The sequence below is a fragment of the Spermophilus citellus genome, assembly GCF_964194105.1.
Source record: "Spermophilus citellus genome assembly, chromosome: 15".
Taxonomy (NCBI): Eukaryota; Metazoa; Chordata; class Mammalia; order Rodentia; family Sciuridae; genus Spermophilus; species Spermophilus citellus.
In genome coordinates this window covers 61975102-61996753 of record NC_138195.1, presented here as the reverse complement: position 1 = coordinate 61996753, position 21652 = coordinate 61975102, and the positions used below count along the sequence as shown (strand labels likewise).

At 33.2% G+C, this 21652-nt stretch overlaps 1 protein-coding gene across 3 annotated transcripts in view; it reads right to left on the bottom strand.

Annotated features, from left to right (window-relative positions):
* The window catches only part of HECTD2 (HECT domain E3 ubiquitin protein ligase 2), a 71520-nt gene that overhangs the window by 26582 nt on the left and 23286 nt on the right, over nucleotides 1–21652 (bottom strand). For all 3 annotated transcript variants that reach the window (XM_081267935.1, XM_081267933.1, XM_081267934.1), the window contains exons 3-7: nucleotides 9359–9497; nucleotides 8580–8682; nucleotides 8113–8202; nucleotides 2466–2530; nucleotides 845–890 (exon numbers count right to left, since the gene is read on the bottom strand). In XM_081267935.1, the coding sequence (XP_081124061.1) occupies nucleotides 845–890; nucleotides 2466–2530; nucleotides 8113–8202; nucleotides 8580–8682; nucleotides 9359–9497 (443 nt within the window). The remainder of the gene's footprint in view (nucleotides 1–844; nucleotides 891–2465; nucleotides 2531–8112; nucleotides 8203–8579; nucleotides 8683–9358; nucleotides 9498–21652) is intronic.

The window sequence follows — 21652 nt, the reverse complement described above, 5'->3', positions numbered from 1 at the left end:
GAGAATCTCATAATTGCATCTAACAACTTTTAAATGTGAAAGGGAGACTGAAGGAGTGCTAAGCAAAACCTCCACTTATGTCCTCAAAATGTAAAACTTTACCACAATGCACATTTCATCATTTCATATGAAAAGTGAACATAATGGAAAAATGAACTGAAATTGTGAAAAACAAGAAAGTATCATGTGTTTTTCAAAACTGATTTACTGGCAGGACAATTCAAAATTAGGGAATGACCCTACTTGATAACTTCATGTAGTGATGGCTCCAGAGAAGAACATCATGAACAGAGCTTATTGCACTCTCTTCTTAACTACCTCTTAGCCCTTTTTTTCTCCCTTTCCACTTTCTCTTTTTCGCTCTGTCTCCCTTTCTCTTTTTTTCCTTTTATTGGGCATAATATTGATTTTATAGCATTGCATTATTGAAATAAGCACTATATCTTATTTAATGTATTTTTACCTTTAAACAAATTAATATACATGAACAATTTTTATTAACTGTAAAGAATAAAATGAGTGTAGTATGCTGCTAAGATAATATCTTAGAGCTCATTAAAGTTAATTGGAAGAAAGATGATTTGAAAGGAGAAGGAAGAAGCACTGCCATTGGACTGTCCGAATACTATGGCAGCTAAGGCGAGAACTTTATTAAAATTTTAATCCTCCATAATTTAGCTTCTGAATGTTTGTTTGTTACAGCATTGGTTACAAGTCATTATAACTCTAAAAAGTATCAATAACATTGACCAAAATGATACTTACCATTTGATATAATTTCACTTACATATGTACATATTGAGATCTGAATTAGACAATTTTCACTAAATTCCTTCTCTCTTACCTGTAAAAGGATGAAATATGCTCTAAGATCATCTTTTGTTCGTGGGCTGAAACAGAAACAAACATAATTGATTATAATGAATGTTTTAATCTTATGGTATCTAACTAAAAGTGACCAATAAATATTCCTGTAAGAATTGAGAAAAGCAAAAAACAAAACAAAAACCTTAAGTGAACATAACATTATTATTACTGACAGGAACATATCTCTAATATGCTGGAATACAAATTACTCTATGTCTATCCTAGGCTGGTTCTGAAGATATCTAAAGACTAAGTTAACTAAGACAGCAATAATATTTTGTAAGATTAAAAAATCATGACTGGGCTGGGGATGTGGCTCAAGTGGTAGTGCGCTCTCCTGGCATGCGTGCGGCCCGGGTTCGATCCTCAGCACCACATACAAACAAAGATGTTGTCTCCGCCGAAAACTAAAAAATAAATATTAAAAAAATTCTCTCTCTCTTTAAAAAAAATAAAAAAATCATGACTATCTCTGGAAATAGTTAAGTATCTAATAATAAGCTTCAATTTTACATTCTTATGTTTTTGTTTTAATAAGGGATAATCTTTACTTATTAGTTATTCATTAAAGAATATATGTCTGTGTTTATAGGTTCATTTCTGAAGTGACAGAAATGTCTGCAAATCAAATCATACTCTGAATGCACCTAGAATATTTTAATCAAAAGAATCGTATTTTGGATATCTCTGAAAAGAGAGTAATTTAAATTGTTTTTCTATGTTAATCTGAATTTTCACAGCAACAGATTTCACTGACAACTTTTGTTATTCCGTAAGCTAGTGTTACTCAATTGCTCAAGACATATTTGATACTCACACAGATAACCAGAAGTAACTTTGAATTAAATATATTTAACCTATATGACAACCAGATGCAATTCAAGATCCTTCATGGGATCCTGGATGAAAAAACTCAGATACTAAAGCATTTGTTATTCTCAAGGTTGATGAGTGCTTCTTTCTCATCCACTCAATCTATTTCTAATCTATCACCTTTAATTCCAAGTCATTGCCTGGTCTACCTAGGACTTTATATGTCTGGCAATGTCATTCATACCCACATGAATTATCAGGCACATGCAACAAGTAGTATGAGTAGGTTTGATTCCTTACAATGTTTTTGATATTTTTATTAAAATACTCAAAATAGCTGGCTCCCAGTTTAGCCTCATCTTTTCAGTCCTGAGATAGTTAACTGAGAAGTAACAAGAATTTCTTCTTTCTGAGGCCAGCAACTGATTTTCTCAAGTTTTCTCTGGCTATCAGGAAGCCCAAGGTTAAATATAATGTGCATATTATTTCACTTAGGTTACTGAGTAGTACCCATCCATTGTTTGCAAACTAAATATATCTGTACACAAAATTTTATACGCAATTTTAAAAGAATCACAGATTTTCTTCATTCCTGTCTATGTACAGATCCTCCTGAGACTTCATATATCTTATGTCAGTTTTGTTGAAAATGGCTTTTAATTCCTTTCTCATCCATGTTATAATTATAACTCAAAAGTATTTCCTGAGAGTGAAATACATTCACATAAACTATATAAGATGTGTAAATTAATCATCTATTCTTATTAAATATTAGTTATAATTACCCTTTCCATTCTCGTAATAGGCTGTTAATGATTCCCTTTAATACTGTCTTCTGAATATCTTGAGGCTGTAGGCAAAAGAAAATTATAAGGTATAGTAATTAGTATTAGCTATTTAGGTGACTTTTATATGTTAATTTTATTTACAGATATATTTCAATAACTAAATTCAGAATTGATGACTGAGGATGAAAAGGTAGACTCATTTTGCATGTAAAAACTCTAGGGAGCACCAATGACATAAAATTACAATGAGATGTATAATGTATATACATTTGATGTATAATGTAAATCTGCACAAATATATATGGTGGTCCTTTGATGATCAATAATATGTATGTAGAACTATTGTTCTACATAACTGAAAAACAATTTCACTTTCCCTGACTTTTAACCTTAAAATCATGAACACAAGCCCAACAGTAGTGAGTCTGCCAATTTAAAATGATTGTATACATTTCAAATATATTTAGTCCTAACCAGTTACAATTAATAGTTAAACTCACAATTCATTAAGTGCAACCAAATTATGTTTAATTAAAAATGTAAGCTAATTTTTTTCATTATTGATTCCTTGCAATATAGTTGTAAAAAGTATAACATTTCTTTATAATTTAGTAGTTCAAATAATTTTTAAAAATCTTATTTACAAGCTTCTTAAATAAGAATGAAAATGAAATACATCTAGATGGTACTTCAGTTTATAATAAATAATAAAATAAAAAATTAAAAGCTTCAAATAATCAGAAAAAAATTTATTTGTGAGTTATGTTATTATATGAAAAAGACAAAAAAGCACCCATGAGCACTTATTATGGATTTATTTAAAAACCACAACCATGACTTCTAAGACACATTTGTCAACATTCACCTGGTCTCTTACTCTGTGTGTATTTGTGTGTTTAAAGTATCATTCCTTTCTTTTCCTCTGCTAACAGTGATACTTCATACCCAGAAGGCAAACACTACTCCTGCTCAACCACTTATTTAGTGTCTGCCTGAGCAATAGAAGGTTGTAGAATAAAGATCAAACAAATGTCTTGATTGCACAAAGTTTATGATCATGAATCTAAAAAAGACACTCAATACTACTAACATTCATACATTTCCCTAGTTCATTTACCTCCCTATTCACCAAGAGAACTATATTTCAAACCTGCTACTGAGCGTGTGTGTGTGTTTGTGTGTGTGTGTGTGTGTGTATTTGTATGTTTTTTTATTTGTTTGTTTTTCGTCTTTCAAGATGCTGACATTTTAAGAGTTTATGTCATTTGTTTTGCTGACTATCTCCAAACTTGGGATTTTTCTGTTATTTTTAGCATGAGTACATTTTTGGCAAGACGACTTATAAATGTTGCATCTAAGTGTATTACGTAGGGAAGCACTTGATGCCAATTGTCAGTTTGGTGATTTAATTAACTGGTTAAGATAATAACTGAATAAATTCTTACTAAAATGGTTGCAAATCTTAGTTTTTAAACTTTATTATCATTTTTACATTTATTATTTCACATTTATTTCCTTTATTCTACATTTATCTATCTACATCATCTATCTATCATTTATTATCAGTATAGACTGAAAGATTCTTATTTCACCCAGTGGTTTAATTCATTATTATAATTTTAATAGCCATTGTCTCAGATTTGGCCTTTGGGGCAAGCTGGCTCTGTGACATGCTCACATTATTTTCTTTATTTGTAATAGAATTTTTTTTTTAAGAGCAGTCTTAGGTTTACAGAAAAGTTGTGCAGAAAGTAGTTATCATACATACCCTCCCCAATCCTTTACATAGTTCTCCTTAGTATTGTGCATTAGTGTGGAACATTTGTAATAATTAATGAACCAATATTTAATACATTATTATTAACTAAGATCAATAGTTTACATGTGGGTTCACTTTTTGTAGTGATTATTCTATGGATTTTGACAAATGCCTAATGTCATGTTATCTGTCATTATAGTACCATATAGAATAGTTTTACCACTCATCCCTCCTTTCCTCTTTCTGCATCAAACTCCTGTCTCTTCCATTGGAATCATTTAGTGTGTAGTAAAGACCAGCTTCTTTCACTTAGCAATATGTATTTAAGGTTTCTATGTGTCTTTTTGCAGCTTGGTGGCTTATTTTTTATACTGTTGAACAGTATTTCATAATATAAATGTACCACAATGTGCTTATCCACTTACCCACCTGACATTTTGGTTGCTTCTAAATTTGACAATTATGAATAAAGCTGCTATAAACATTTGCATGTAGTTTTTTTGGTGAACATAAGTTCTCAACTCTAAATACCTAGAAGCACAACTGCTGGATCATATGGTAAGTTTATGTTTACCTTTGTAAAAAAAATACAAACATTATTAAAATTAGTGGGATATAGCAAAAAGAGTTCTCAAAAGGAAAGGTATAGACTGGACATATTAGAAGAAAAGTAAGATCTAAAACTAAAAAGAACAAAATAAATTCAAAGTAAATAGAAGAAAAGACATAATAAAAGCAGAAATCAATCAAATTGAAAATGGAACTATAAGGGAAAATCAAAATTCAAAATGCAGCAAAATCAAATATTTAGATGTTTATTTAAAAAGACTTCAGTAACAGGGAATGAAGGGAAGGGAGGGGGGATAGGCAAAGAAAAGGCAGTGGAATGAATCTGACACATTTCTCCATGTTCATATATGAAAACAACATAGTGAATTCCACTATCATGTACATCCATAAGAATGGGACTCTTAACTAGAACAAGATATATTCCATGTTTGTATAATTGTGTCAAAATGGATTTTGCTGTCATATGTAACTAAAATGAACCAATAAATTAAAAAACAAACAAAAAAATTTAGATTCCCCCCCCCCCCGTTCCTCCCCAAAAAGGCCTCAGTAAAATTGATAAACTTCTGGCCAAACAAATCAAGAAAGGAAGAGAGAACACCTTAATTACTTTTAACTGAAATGAAAAAAAAGGATCATTATTTCTGATCACAAGAACTTTAAAAGGATAATAAAAGACTATTATGAGTAAGTCCATGCCTATAAATTTGAAAACCTAGATGTGTTCTTGAAAGACACATAAACCAAAATTCACACCAGGAGAAACCAACCATCTGAATAGGCCCATACCTAGTAGGTCTAACAGAATGAATAATTGACAAACTTCAAAAACAGAAAGCACCAGACCCATATGGTTTTATTGGTAAATTCTATCAAACATTTAAGGAAGAGATGATATCAATTCTTCACAATTTCTCCCCGAAAATATCAGCAGAGAGAATACTTCCTGATTCTATGAGGACAGTAATACTCTAATACTTACATCAGAGAAAGATATCACAAAAAAGAAAAATTATGGGCCATCTCTCATGAACATAGATGCAAAACACTTTGCAAAATATTAGCAAACTGAATCAAAACTGTATAAAAAGAAGAATTATTCACCACTACCATGCAGTATTTATTCCAGGGATGCAGGGCAGGTTTAAAACTTAAGAATCAATTTATTTAATTCATTTTATCAACAAACTGAAGAAAAAAACGTATGATTAAAACCATACAAATGAATTACTTTACAAAAATCCAACACTCATTCATGATAAAACTATCAGCAAATTAGGAATAAAGATTTTTCTCAATTTGATAAGTAGAATTTATAAGAAACCTACAGCTAACATCATAATTAATGATGAGAAACCAGATGCTATAGGTTCATCTGTGCTTTCTTGCATTAGTCATGAAATTAGCTATTTCTCTAGTGAACTCTAATTCCTTTCAGTGGGAATGGTATTTACATGTAAAGATATATATGCTGAAGTGCTCACTGCTAGTGGGGTGTTATTGTTCCTAGGCCTTTTCAGTACATAGGGCTATTAAATTTTAATATATTTAAATGTGTGTGTGTGTGTGTGTGTGTGTGTGTGTGTGTGTGTGTGTGTGCATTTAAATCTACTAAAAACCACAAGGTCATCATGATATCTCCAATTTCAATTCAACAACCATAGTTATTTTTAGCATTCTTCCATGCCAGATTTCCACATTTGTATCTCCTTTCTCTAAAAGTGAGAAACACAACAGTCAGCATCTTAAATGTTTACTTATTTGTTTAGTTCAATAATACACAGAAAGTTAACCCATACCAGTGAGGAAACAAACAAATGAACAAGAAAAGCTGAAGATTAGTTTACAATTTTGAGCTTTTTTGGTGTCTTTAAATTTAAGATCTATAGTTTAAAGTACTGTGCTTAAAAGTTATCTTGCTGAGTTTTTAAAAAATATATGGTATAGTACTCAAAGTATAGTTAGGTTTACTTATTTGAAATATATTTTTAAATTTTTGTTTATATCTCATATTAGAAGGTTTCCCCCCAATGTCTATATATTTATTTTTTTTTAGTGTACAGAAAACATTAATATCATTCCAAGTCAAAATATGTCATAGAAGTGTACACAGGGGTAGAACTACTGGGTCACAGTGCATGCATATGTTTAGTGATTGTATATAATACAAAGTAGTTTTTCAAAAGTGATTGTACCAATTTATATTCACCTCATCAGGATATAAAAATTCTAATTTTTACATAATATTGCTAATACTTGATAAAGGTTTTGCAAAATTTTTATTGAATTTGACGAATATGTAAAGTTATTCTACTGCTTTGGTGACAAAAAATGTTAAGTACACATTTCATATATTTAACAATGAGGTACTCAGATTGGGAGTAGACAAATAAGTCTGCTATTAATTCTTTTGTAAGGGATTAGAAAAGAGATATTAATCAGTGCAATAAGGCAAATATGTACAACATCCATTCAAGATATAAGAACTGAAAAGACATAAAAATTTGTATTTCTCCACAAATGATATGACTGTGTACATAGAAAATCAAAGTAAATTTACTGATGTACTATTAGAATTAATGAGTGAATTTAGCAAGGTAACCAGATAAATACATAAAAGTATTGCCATATATTAGTTACAGCTAAAAATTGAAAGTATAGTAGCATCAAAAAATCAAGTACCTAGAAATAAACGTAACAAGAAATGTGTAAATCTCTACCCAGAAGAAAATTCAAAACTCTAGTTAGAGAGTAATTGAACGTAACTGGAGGGATATATCATGCTGATGGACTGAAAGGATATCAATTTTTCACATACTACAGCTTTGGGATTCTCAAAATGTCATCCCTGAATCAGGAGTACCAATATACCCTAGGAACATGTTACAAATGAAAATTCTTGTGTTCTATCCAGGACCTACAGAGTCTGAAACTCTGTATTATAGAAAGCACTTTTATGACTGATACATGCATGCTAAAGTTTGAGAAACACTGATCTAACAGTACAATTTCAATACAATCAAATAACTTACTTACCTTCTTTTCCTGAATCAGTGAAGCATGCTATTCACAAGCCTTTCTAAACAAAGACTGCATGTAAAAGTATTTTATTTAGTTCTTAGTTAATTAGAAAAATAAGAGAATAAAATAACCTAAAATTTCTGAGAATTCCAAGTATATTTACTATAAAATTATATCAGAGTTTCTATGTAATCATTCTACAAGATGATTTTTCCAATGTTTATGTGGCTTTACTTGAACTACAGAAGAGACATAGAATTATATTATTTAAATGTTCCCATAAATAATACTCACAGTATTAAGTAAAGCATCATATACAGCATTCACAAATTTAGCATTAATCCCAGAGTCTTCAATGGTATTAAATGAGGCAGCAGCATCTTTCTGCAAATTCAATTAAAGAATTAAGTTTATATAACACATTAAGAACCTCTCTTGGTAATATTTGCACCATACTTTTCTTTGAAGTTTTCTATTTTGTGGTCTGATGATAAAAAGGAACTATTAGGGCAAAATAAAAAACGAATACCTAAGAACTGTTTCAATAACTTTCTTTTTTTGAAAATCAAAGAACTGGGTCAAACTTTAACACTAGTACAAATAAAAATGTAATACATATAATTTAAAAATCAATACATATATATGCTTGCTATAAAGTTGTTTAAATCAATATTGGGTAGAAAATGAGGTAATTCTGCCATATCTTTTTGGGAAAATTCAAAATTAATAGTGAATTAAAAATGTGTTATATGTATTATTACCTTAAATATAGCATTTAATCCAGGAAAAGAATCAAATGTTGTGAGATAAAAATCATGTACTGTTTTCCAATCTCCTGATGGCTTAGCTTTTTCCACATCTTCCCTAAAATGAAAACACATATTAATCACACATAGATAGAAATATTATTCAGATAGTCACAGAATTCCTTTTTACAAATGTATGTCACCAAACATGCAATTTAAAACACTGAAATAGAATTTTAAAATCTGTTCCAGTTAGTTAACATAGTTTGTTAAGTTTCACATTCATCTAATTTAAAAAATAGTTTATTCTTGACATGACCCTTTAATTAGTTACTCTCTTTCCTCTCCTTCATAATAAAACTTATGGAGGTTTTGTTTACACTCTGTGTCTCTGCTTTCTCATTCCCATCAAGTTTTTCAAATTATGCATTTTGGTTTTCTGAATAGTGACATATTTTATAACACTTTGCATAGTAGCTGAATTATTTTTTTTAATGATAACATTTTATTAGTTTAACATCACATTTATTTATTTTGCCTATTTTGATTCCTATTCTCTTTCTTAAGTGTTTCCTTTCTTTTGCTACAACATATTTAACCGTAACCTGTTATCCTGTTATTCATACATTGGTTTTCACCTTCCACTTGAGACATCTAGTCTTCTGTGTCTTCTTTCTTGGCTAATAACTCATAATGATGCACAAGTTCAACTAATTTTTCACACAAAGAAGTTAAATAAAGTCCTGACATGCAGATGACAATACGTCTATATGTAAGAGTGAATTAAAACTTACTGAAAGTCTTTCATAGTTTTGGGCTGGGTAGGAAGGATAGGTTCTGTAAGGACTGGGGCCTTCATTTCAGATGGTAATGTATCTATAGGGATACGCTGCTTTTGTCTAACATCAAGGCAAATTGGTGGTAGGTCTCTCACTGTGAAGTATAAGAAAGCATTCAATATTATTAGTTACAAAATCTTTCCATTAAAAAATCCCAGGCTAATTCAACATGAACAGAAAGCAAACTATTTTGGGATAATGTAACAGAAAAACCTATCAAAGTGAAGTGTACTTATTAAGTGAAGTGTACATGGGCTTATCCCCACCCTCTTTCACAATAGCTACGAGGCCATACCTTACTTTGAGGTATATATTTAATATAAAGCTTTTCCCTTTCTCCTTCCTCACCTAAAAGTTGTCTTTTAAGGAATACATTAGTGAGGCTCAACATTTAATGTTTATAGGCTTTTTAATATATGTCCTCTGCAATTCTTTGTTGGAGCATTAGCATTTTCTTATCAATTAGCATGACATTTTTAAACATTTTTTGGAAATATTTGACAATGTGTTGTTTGCCCTTTCCTTACATTTCATAACCTATTAATTGTAAAATAAAACAAATACAGAGGAAAAAAAATCTCAATAACAAATGTATGGCTTAATGAGTAATTATAAGGCATGCTAGGAAAGTGCTCCTTGCAGAACCACTGAGCTAAATCATTCCCAGCTGTTTTTCTATACCTTTTGGTTTATTTCTAATTAAAAAAAAATATTTCTAATTCTTTCTTTTAATCTCTCCCCTTATCTCTTAATTTTTTAAAATTCTGATTTATGTTATTCTTTCAAGCGTTATATCATATTCTTAATGTATTTTGGTGGATTTTGAAATAGGATTTTTCTTCCATTTTTGTGGCATGTATTTCCGTGTGCTTTTACTGTCTGAATGGCTGTTAACTTAGTTCCTTATTCTCTTTATCATAATAAAATTTTTGTAATTCAAAATTATATAATTTGATCATGATCCTTTCATTAATTTTTATTTGTAAACATTATTTCCAAACTTTAAGAACCAGGTTTACCTTTTTAAAAAAAATATAGAATTCAAATATATAATGGCTTTGCTTTCTGAGATTTCCATACCCTATGTCCCTCCTTCCACTTTCATTCAGGTATCTTCTTTCTTTAAACTCCATTGTCCTTGTGCTGCTCAAAATTTATTCTAAGCTCTGTATGGGACACTAACTGGAAGAAAGCACTAGTTAGTCTGGAGAATTATCAAGGGTTTCACTGCTTCCTTTAGACCTCAGCATGAGACTTCTGCATTCTCCTGCTCTTGACAAAATGATGTCTGATTTCAGCCTTTGTTCTCAAATCATTCTCCTGAATTTCCCAGTGGATGTCTTTCATTTATTCTAAAGCTATCCTGTTTTAAGGTCCACCAACACACAGCCCTTGTGCTTTCTTCTGATGCCTCCTGCCCAGATGATAACACATGGAAAACTTAAAGAGTTTTGGTGATTGTCCTTCTTATCTTTTAGGGTGTATGAGGACATTTTATCAGCTAATTTTGATGTAAATGATGCCTATGATTTTAAATGAAGCAACCCAACACAGGAAGTTATTTATTTCATGAATTTTCCTTCCTTTATTTCATACTGAAAACATTAAAGGCTATGATTTAAGTATAGCTTTATTCCATAAATTATGAGGCAGCATTCTTACAGCTGTTATTTCTGAAAACTTCAGGTTTAATTTATTTAACCTTAGATTAAGAATCTATTAAAACATTTTAAAACCACTATCCTCAAATTTATTTTATTAATTCTAGTTTCTTGGCATTTCAATTGAGAAAATAAACCACAAACTACTCTATTTTGTGAAATTTTGTTTTTAAAACTCTTCTATTTGAAAGTTACAAAATTAGCCTCAGAAAATCATCATAATTAATGAGAAAATATTATAATCATTCCCTTTTAAACAAGACAAAGAAAATAAATAAATAATGCTAGGCCTCATGGCACACACCTTTAATCCTAGCAACTCAGGGGGTAGCAAGTTAAAGGCCAGCCTCAGCAATTTAACGAGACCCTATCTCGAAATAAAAAATAAAAAGGACTTGGGATATGACTTAGGTTTAATTGTCCCTGGGTTCAATCTCCAGTATTAAAAAAAAAAAAAAAAGAAAAAGCATACAATCAGCACTTTCATTCAATACTGCTCAGGAGATCCCAGTTTGCACATAAAATATATATTAGAGACACAGGATTAGAAAAGAGGAAATAACACTGTCACTTGCAAATGATCTGTTATAGACAGGCAAATCCAAAAGAATCTACAGACACATAATTTGAAGTAGCAAAGTAGGGAGATTTAAAAAAAAATCCACAAAAATCAATTGCACTTCTAAATACCACAACAAACAAGTAGAAAGCATAATTTAAAATAAAAAAATGTAAATTCAGGGGCATAATTCTGAGCTCTTTGTACTAAGTACTAATGAATGGAGTATTACTCAGCCATAAAGAACGACATATGGCATTTGTCAGTAAATGGACAGAACTAGAGACTATCATGCTAAGTGAAATAAGCCAGTTCCAAAAAGTCAAAGGTTGAATGTTTTCTCTGATTTGTGGAAGCTGACCCAAAATAAGGGATGAGGGGTAAAATAAATAAAGAGAGAAAGGAAAAAAGGGGAGAGGAATTTCATCTAAATAGATGAAAGATCAGTATAGTAGATGAAGGGAATTGAGGAGGAAGAAGGGAGGGGAAAAGGGAAGAACGTGGAATAAATCTGACCAAACTTTTGTATGTACATGTACGGATGTGGCACAGTGGGGACTAGCATTGGGTATATTCACAGAGATAGAGATACAGAGAAAGAGAGAGAGAGAGATACTGACTGATGGAAAGAAGGGAGGAGGGGAGTAAGAGTTGGCAGGGAAGTGCTGGAGGCTGAATTGGAGCAGGTTGTATTCCAAACTTTTGTGATAATGTCAGGATGCATCCTGGTGTTATATATAACTAAAATCAATAATTTTTTAAAAAACGTAAGCTCTCTAGAAACAAAATGAAATTGTGTTGAAAGATTAAAGACCTAAGTAAATGGCTAGAAATACTATCATAAAGAAGTCACTTTTCCTTGCAATTACAGATTCTATGCAATTCAATAAAAATCACAATCTATTTTATAACTTGATAAACTGATTCTAAAAGTTATATGGACGACAAAAGGAGCAAGAATAACCCATGTTGTTTCTAAAAAAAAGGAAAAATAAAAGGAAGAGGGAAAAAAAGAGAGAGGGGATCTTGTTCCACCAGATATCCAAACTTTTGAAGTTTACTCAGACTGCGTTTGACCAATGCAGGCTCAGATACATCAACTAATGGAACAAAGAACTCAAGAGTCATATCCAGACATACATGAAACTTCAATATATTAAATATATGGCACATTACTGAAAAAAAAAGAAAAAAAGAACCCCAAAATATGGAAAACATTAAGGAAACAAAATAAAGGTGGGTTCTTATCTCACATTCTGCCCATGGCCAAATGTATGAAGTTTTTAGTCATTCTATCTTTTCAGCCCTATTCTCTTTTTCCTCTATTTCTGGTACTCTAATGATAGGAATGTAACATTTTTTGTTATATTACCACAGGTCCCTGAGACTCTCTTCATTTTTTTTCTTAGTCTACTTTCTTTCTACTCTTTAATATTTGCTAATTTCTAGTCTTCTATCTTCCAATTCTGTCCTCTCCACTCTGCTGTTGAGTCTATCCACTAAGTTTTTTACTTTGTTTTATTGTATTTTCTCAATACTTCTAAATCAATAGAACAGATCAATATTTTACAGAGTTGAAATTCTACAATAATGAAATGCACATTTATAGAACTTAATTCTACTCTAACATAATCAGGATATATTTTTAACTAAGCTAGTACAGCTGTATCAATAATCACAGCACAGTAACATAGCTATAAGGTCTTCCTTTCTTCCGTCCTCTCCTTCCCATTTAGAGTGTCTATTTTAGATTTATCATCAACTTTAATAGGCAAAAAAAATAGTGTTTGGGTATGTTTTAAGGCTAACTTTTATATCAGAAGATAGTTTAGAGATGCCAATTTTTCATATACAACAGAAATGGTTTTCAAACTTTACTGTATCTCAGAATTGTCCAGAAAGCTTGTTAAAACAAAGATTACTAGGACCTCTCCAGAGTTTGTGGTTAAGTAGGTCTGGGGTGGGGCATAAGAATTTGATTTATAACATGCTCCCAGGTGATGCTCTTCCTGGTAAATCTGGAGACTAGTGTGAGAAACACTGTTCAATAGTTTTAGATGAGAGGACAATGATGCCAACAATACAGAATAGATTATTAAATTTCCTTAATTATGTTTTAATTAATTAATTAATTAATTAATTTGATGCTGGAGATTAAACCCAGGGCTTTGCACATGCTAAGCAAGCACACTACCATTGATTTATATCACCAACCCTTTTCATTTAATTTTGAGAAAATTAAAGGATGGCCTTGAATTAGCCATTTTCCTGTCTAAGCTTCCTCAGTAGCTGATTATGTTTTACAACAGGTCTTAATTATGCTTTATAATTGATTTTATGTCCTTTACTAAATATGAAAATATTAGAATTTATATTATAAGCATAAATTGAATACAGTTGAATTTATCCACAAATGTTATCTCATGGATTATATATAGAAATTTTATTAATAGGAAAGAAAAGGGTATTTTAGCAGGAAAGAAATAAAGGGATAGTTGTTTTCCACTCTTTAACACCAGTCTTGTCATTGTTAACTCTATGGCTCCTCTACAGTTTTTCCTTCCTCTTTCCTATCCCTTCCCACATACCTTTCCCAACCTAGCTATAAACACCCACTATTAGATACAGACTTATTCAAATATAAATTAACTTATTAACTCACTGAGCACATATACACATTTTTATACCCACACATTTTTATTAATACCATGTTGAAGTAGAAGAAGAGTGAAATCTGAGTTAGTAAGAGAAGAGGATTTTGGCAGAGTCTGAATGGGGAAATTCTTATATAAGAGAAAGAATAATGCCAAGATCTGGAGAATTATTTTGTGAGGTTAGGACCAGAGACCTAGATGGGATCTATTTTTGGTGCAAAAGGTAACTTGGACTGAAGAATAATTTAGAATGTTAACATACTATGTTAATGAAACTTGAGTCACAAGGAAAGGCCAAATACTTTGCTCACATTAGTGAATGAAAGCCAAACTACAGGATGTGACATTCAGCTATTAAGAAAGGAAAAATAACAGCACACAGCTGCTCTCATGTCCCTGAATATCAAGGCATTGTTTCCAGAGACAGACTTTTCTGCCTATTCTCACAGATGGTTTATTAAAATCTAATTCAAAAGAGAAAAATCAATAACTATGGTTAAGGAGATTAATTAAATCTCAAACTAATACCATAAATAGAACAAGCAAGTCTTTGTTCTGTCATATGCAACATTGTCTATAATATAGGATATTGTAATATACTGAATAAAGCAAAAACATATTTATCAGTGAAAACCTGTCATTTAGGTTTCATTCAGTCCATACTTGGGAACGCTATGTGCTAAATTGATAAGCAGTAATCATTTTCCCTTTCTTTTAATACACTGTTGCCAATTTTAGTTGGTTGCTTAGAAATATGAAGTAAAACACTTGAAGCCAATGTAAGAATAAGGACTGTGGTGCAGGCTGATGGTTTATCTAAAAATGTGAAGATCATAATACAACTATGTATAAGGGTGTAAGAATACCAGCCAAATTTTGCCGGCTCACTGTTTTCAAAGTCTGACTTTGATTGGAAACTAGTAATATATTGTTTTCCACAACTTCAGTCACCAATATGAAGAATGGCATTTTCAAATGGCCACATGATTAGGGGACAGTAGATTGTTTCTGGATACCTAGCACAGATGGCAACAGCAGGATTAGAGGAAATAAGAGACTCTAAGTAGATTGAGTATTCAGTAGGAGAACCTTTTCCTCTCTACTGCTGGAGAGGAAATCTTGACATAAAAAGATTTGTGGCTGGATTAGGATAGAGGATTCCAACATGGCGGCGGGCACGGAGAGATCAAGTCTCTGACCTCTTCAGCTGTGCGGGCATAGGGAGTCGTAAACAATCTAAATTCTGTTTGCTCAGGATCACTAGGCAATGCTGAACTGACGTGGATCTGGGACGAACAGTCTGGGCCTCTCAGAACACACACTGAGCCCGAATCGGCTGAATTCAAGCTCCCGTTCGCCTGCTTCCCGCAGATAAACAGCTGTGACTCAGCACTAATCCATCCGGCTGAAACAACTGGTCGGCCCTTCTGTTCCTACGGAGGTAAATGCCAACTGAGCCTTCATAGGTAGTGGCCACAGGTTTGAAACAGGGCTTGGGAGAGACAGTAAGGACCCACCCGTTGCATTGGTCACCCGGCAAAGGGAAATGAACTGTCGCCATTTGCAAGAGATACCACCATGGCAGAGAACTGACGTCACCAGACTGCGGCGGAGGAGATAACTTCATTGAAACCTGTGGCTACAAGTGTGTAATTCCCTAGCCTTCCCTCTCCACACATCGGGGAAACCTTAAGGGCCCCCCCCAGCTCTCCCGTGAGCGCGATAGCCAGACCGAGGGAATCAGATGTGGCGCGGGACCCGCGGTGCGGAACTCCCGGCTACCGCTCCCACAGTGCTGACAACTGAGGTCTCTTGCACCAGCTACCGGGGGCGTGGCTACCGGAGGGCAAGTAAAATTCACTGAGGATTCTCAGCCCCAAGCTCTACAAACTTAGGGTCTGAGGGAATGGCAAACTGGGAGAGTGTGCCCAGTCATTCATGAAAACAGGGCTCCCGGGAGCAGCAGACCTGGCGTGTAGCCACTATTGTGGTGAGCGTCACCGGTGAGAGGGGCCTGGCTAGAGGAAAAGTGGGGAAGTGACTAGACACAAGAGGAGGCCCTAGGCACTCAGGATTGGAGACTCGCCCAGTCTGGGAGGAGGAGCTGCTGCACAGTGATTGGTTCCCACGTATTGACAGGAGAAACTTGGCCTGGTGGGCACAGCGACACTTACTGGAAGAGAAGTTAATCAAACTCTAAGACTGCATTTATTACTTTTTTTTTTCCTCTTTTTTTTTTGATTTGGGTTTTTTCTTTCATTTTCATTTTTCTTTCTTGTTATTTTTTAAATTTTTTTACAATTTTTAAAAAAATTTTTTTCTTCTAATTTTAATTTTAATTTTTTTATTATTTAAAAAAATTTTTTTTCTTTTTTTATTTCCTATTTTTTTCTTCTATTGTCTTTTCATTTCCTTTCAATTATCTTATCCACCCTTCCTTGAATTCTACCTGCTTACTCTCATTCTCTTTAGTGACTTCTTCCCTTCCCTTCTAATACCTTTCCTCCCAAGCATCAAATAAATTTATAGGAGTAAACAGTAACTCAGCAGTCAAACAGAACAAGAAGTAACATGAGCAGCTTCAAAAAGCAAGGAAGAAAAGGAGTACAAACAATGCAGGACAGCCTAAATATTCAGGAGGACCTAGAGTCATCAGAAAAATGGTCATATAAAGAACTCAAGGAACACCTTAGACAGATGGAATGGAACATTTTTAAAGAAGATACAAGACAGCAAATTCAAGCAGCGAAAGAACACATTGAGAATGAATTACATAAACAGATAAAAGAAGAAGTTAAGCATCTTTATCAGGAGATAGAGATTATAAAAAATAATCAAACAATAATTCTAGAAATGAAGGAAATGATAAACCAAATTAAAAACTCAATTGAGAGTATCACTAACAGAGTGGAGCAAGTAGAAGCCACAATGTCAGATAATGAAGACAAAATATATCATCTTGACAAGAGTCTAGCCAACTCAGGAAGGCTGATAAAAAATCACGAGAAAAACATCCAAGAGTTATGGGATAACATAAAAAAACCAAACTTACGAGTCATCGAGATAGAAGAAGGTACAGAGATTCAAACCAAGGGAATGAGTAACCTGCTGAATGAAATAATTACAGAAAACTTTCCAGAAATAAAAAAGGAAACAGATATACAAATTGAAGATGCATACAGGACACCGAGCACACAAAATCACAGTAGACCAACGCCAAGACACATTGTTATGAAGATATCCAATATACAGAACAAAGAGAAAATATTAAAAGCTACAAGAGAAAGGAGACAGATTACATTCAGGGGTAAACCAATAAGGTTAACAACGGATTTTTCATCACAGACACTGAAAGCAAGAAGGTCATGGAACAATGTATTTCAAACACTGAAAGACAACGGATGCCAACCAAGAATTCTGTATCCAGCAAAATTAAGCTTCAGGTATGAAAACGAAATAAAAATATTTCATGATAAACAAAAGTTAAAAGAATTTGCAGCCAGAAAACCAGCATTGCAAAGCATTTTGAGCAAAACACTACACGAGGAAGAAATGAAAAACAATAACCAAAACCATCAGTGGGAAGTGCCTCGGTAAGGACAGAGGGCGAGGGGAAAGATAATCATGGAGAAACAAACTAAATTTTTTAAAAAAAGGATAAATAATCAAACATGGCTGGAAGTACAAACCATATATCAATAGTAACTCTGAATGTTAATGGCTTAAACTCTCCAATAAAGTGACATAGGCTGGTATCATGGATTAAAAAAACAAATCCAACAATATGCTGCCTCAGGAGACACATCTGATTGGAAAAGACATACATAGGCTGAAGGTGAAAGGATGGGTAAAAATATACCACGCACACGGTCCTCGTAAGCAAGCAGGGGTGGCCATCCTCATATCGAATAAAATCGACTTCAAGACTAAGTTAATCAAAAGGGATAAGGAAGGACATTATATACTGTTAAAAGGAACCATTCACCAACAAGACATAACAATTATCAATATTTATGCACCAAATAATGGTGCTGCGACATTCATAAAACAAATTCTCCTCAAGTTCAAGAATCAAATAGACCACAACACAATAATTATGGGTGACTTCAACACACCTCTCTCACCATTGGACAGATCCTCCAAACAAAAGATGAATAAAGAAACTATAGAACTCAATACCACAATCAATAACCTAGACTTAACTGACATATATAGAATATATCAACCATCATCAAATGGATATACTTTTTTTCTCAGCAGCACATGGATCCTTCTCAAAAATAGACCATATATTATGCCATAGGGCAACCCTCCGTAAATATAAAAGGGTGGAGATAATACCATGCATCTGATCATAATGGAATGAAACTGGAAATCAATGATAAAAGAGGGAAGTTAAAATCCTACATCACATGGAAAATGAACAATATGTTACTGAATGATCAGTGGGTTACAGAAGACATAAAGGAGGAAATAAAAAAGTTCTTAGAGATAAATGAAAATACAGACACAACATATCGGAATCTATGGGACACAATGAAAGCAGTTTTAAGAGGGAAATTCATCGCTTGGTGGTCATTCCTCAAAAAAAGGAAAAACCAACAAATAAATGAGCTCACACTTCATCTCAAAGCCCTAGAAAAGGAAGAGCAAACCAACAGCAAATGTAGCAGAAGGCAAGAAATAATTAAAATCAGAGCGGAAATCAATGAAATTGAAACAAAAGAAACTATTGAAAAAATTAACAAAACTAAAAGTTGGTTCTTCGAAAAAATAAATAAGATCGACAGACCTTTAGCCATGCTAACGAACAGAAGAAGAGAGAGAACTCAAATTACTAACATACGGGATGAAAAAGGCAATATCACAACAGATGCTACAGAAATACAGAAGACAATTAGAAATTATTTTGAAAACCTATATTCCAATAAAATAGAAGATAGTGAAGACATCGATAAATTTCTTAAGTCATATGATTTGCCCAGACTGAGTCAGGAGGATACACACAATTTGAACAGACCAATATCAATGGATGAAATTGAAGAAGCAATCAAAAGACTACCAACCAAGAAAAGCCCAGGACCGGATGGGTATACAGTGGAGTTTTACAAAACCTTTAAAGATGAATTAATACCAATACCTTCCAAGTTATTTCAGGAAATAGAAAAAGAGGGAGCTCTTCCAAATTCATTCTATGAGGCCAACATCACCCTGATTCCGAAACCAGACAAAGACACCTCAAAGAAAGAAAACTACAGACCAATATCTCTGATGAACCTAGATGCAAAAATCCTCAATAAAATTCTGGCAAATCAGATACAAAGGCACATCAAAAAAATTGTGCACCATGATCAAGTAGGATTCATCCCTGGGATGGAAGGATGGTTCAATATACGGAAATCAATAAATGTTATTCACCACATCAATAGACTTAAAGATAAGAACCATATGATCATCTCGCTAGACGCAGAGAAAGCATTCGACAAAGTACAGCATCTCTTTATGTTCAAAACATTAGAAAAACTAGGGATAACAGGAACTTACCTTGACATTGTAAAAGCTATCTATGCTAAGCCTCAGGCTAGCATCATTCTGAATGGAGAAAAGTTGAAGGCATTCCCTCTAAAATCTGGAACAAGACAGGGATGCCCTCTCTCACCACTTCTATTTAATTTAGTCCTTGAAATACTAGCCAGAGCAATTAGACAGACAAAAGAAATTAAAGGCATAAAAATAGGAAAAGAAGAACTTAAATTATCACTATTTGTGGACGACATGATTCTATACCTAGAAGACCCAAAAGGATCTACAAAGAAACTACTAGAACTAATAAATGAATTCAGCAAAGTGGCAGTATATAAAATCAACATGCATAAATCAAAGGCATTTCTGTATATCAGCGACAAAACTTCTGAAACGGAAATGAGGAAAAACACTCCATTCACAATATCCTCAAAAAAAAAATAAAATACTTGGGAATCAACCTAACAAAAGAGGTGAAAGATTTATACAATGAAAACTACAGAACCCTAAAGAGAGAAGTAGAAGAAGATCTTAGAAGATGGAAAAATATACCCTGTTCATGGATAGGCAGAACTAACATTATCAAAATGGCGATATTACCAAAAGTTCTCTATAGGTTTAATGCAACGCCAATCAAAATCCCAATGGCATTTCTTGTAGAAATAGATAAACCAATCATGAAATTCATATGGAAAAACAAAAGACCCAGAATAGCAAAAGCAATTCTAAGCAGGAAGTGTGAATCAGGCGGTATAGCGATACCAGATTTCAAACTATATTACAGAGCAATAGTGACAAAAACAGCATGGTACTGGTACCAAAACAGGCGGGTGGACCAATGGTACAGAATAGAGGACACAGAGACTAATCCACAAAGTTACAACTATCTTATATTTGATAAAGGGGCTAAAAGCATGCAGTGGAGGAAGGATAGCATCTTCAACAAATGGTGTTGGGAAAACTGGAAATCCATATGCAACAAAATGAAACTGAATCCCTTTCTTTCACCATGTACAAAAGTTAACTCAAAATGGATCAAGGAGGTTGATATCAAATCAGAGACTCTGCATCTGATAGAAGAAAAGGTTGGCTCCGATCTACATATTGTGGGGTCGGGCTCCAAATTCCTTAATAGGACACCTATAGCACAAGAGTTAATAACAAGAATCAACAAATGGGACTTATTTAAACTAAAAAGTTTTTTCTCAGCAAGAGAAACAATAAGAGAGGTAAATAGGGAGCCCACATCCTGGGAACAAATTTCTACTCCTCACACTTCAGATAGAGCCCTAATATCCAGAGTATACAAAGAACTCAAAAAATTAGACAATAAGATAACAAATAACCCAATCAACAAATGGGCCAAGGACCTGAACAGACACTTCTCAGAGGAGGATATACAATCAATCAACAAGTACATGAAAAAATGCTCACCATCTCTAGCAGTCAGAGAAATGCAAATCAAAACCACCCTAAGATACCATCTCACTCCAGTAAGATTGGCAGCCACTATGAAGTCAAACAATGACAAGTGCTGGCGAGGATGTGGAGAAAAGGGTACACTTGTACATTGCTGGTGGGACTGCAAATTAGTGTGGCCAATTTGGAAAGCAGTGGAGATTCCTGGGAAAGATGGGAATGGAACCACCATTTGACCCTGCTATTGCCCTTCTCGGACTATTCCCTGAAGACCTTAAAAGAGCATGCTACAGGGATACTGCCACATCGATGTTCATAGCAGCACAATTCACAATAGCTAGACTGTGTAACCAACCCAGATGCCCTTCAATAGATGAATGGATAAAAAAATGTGGCATTTATACACCATGGAATATTACGCAGCACTAAAAAA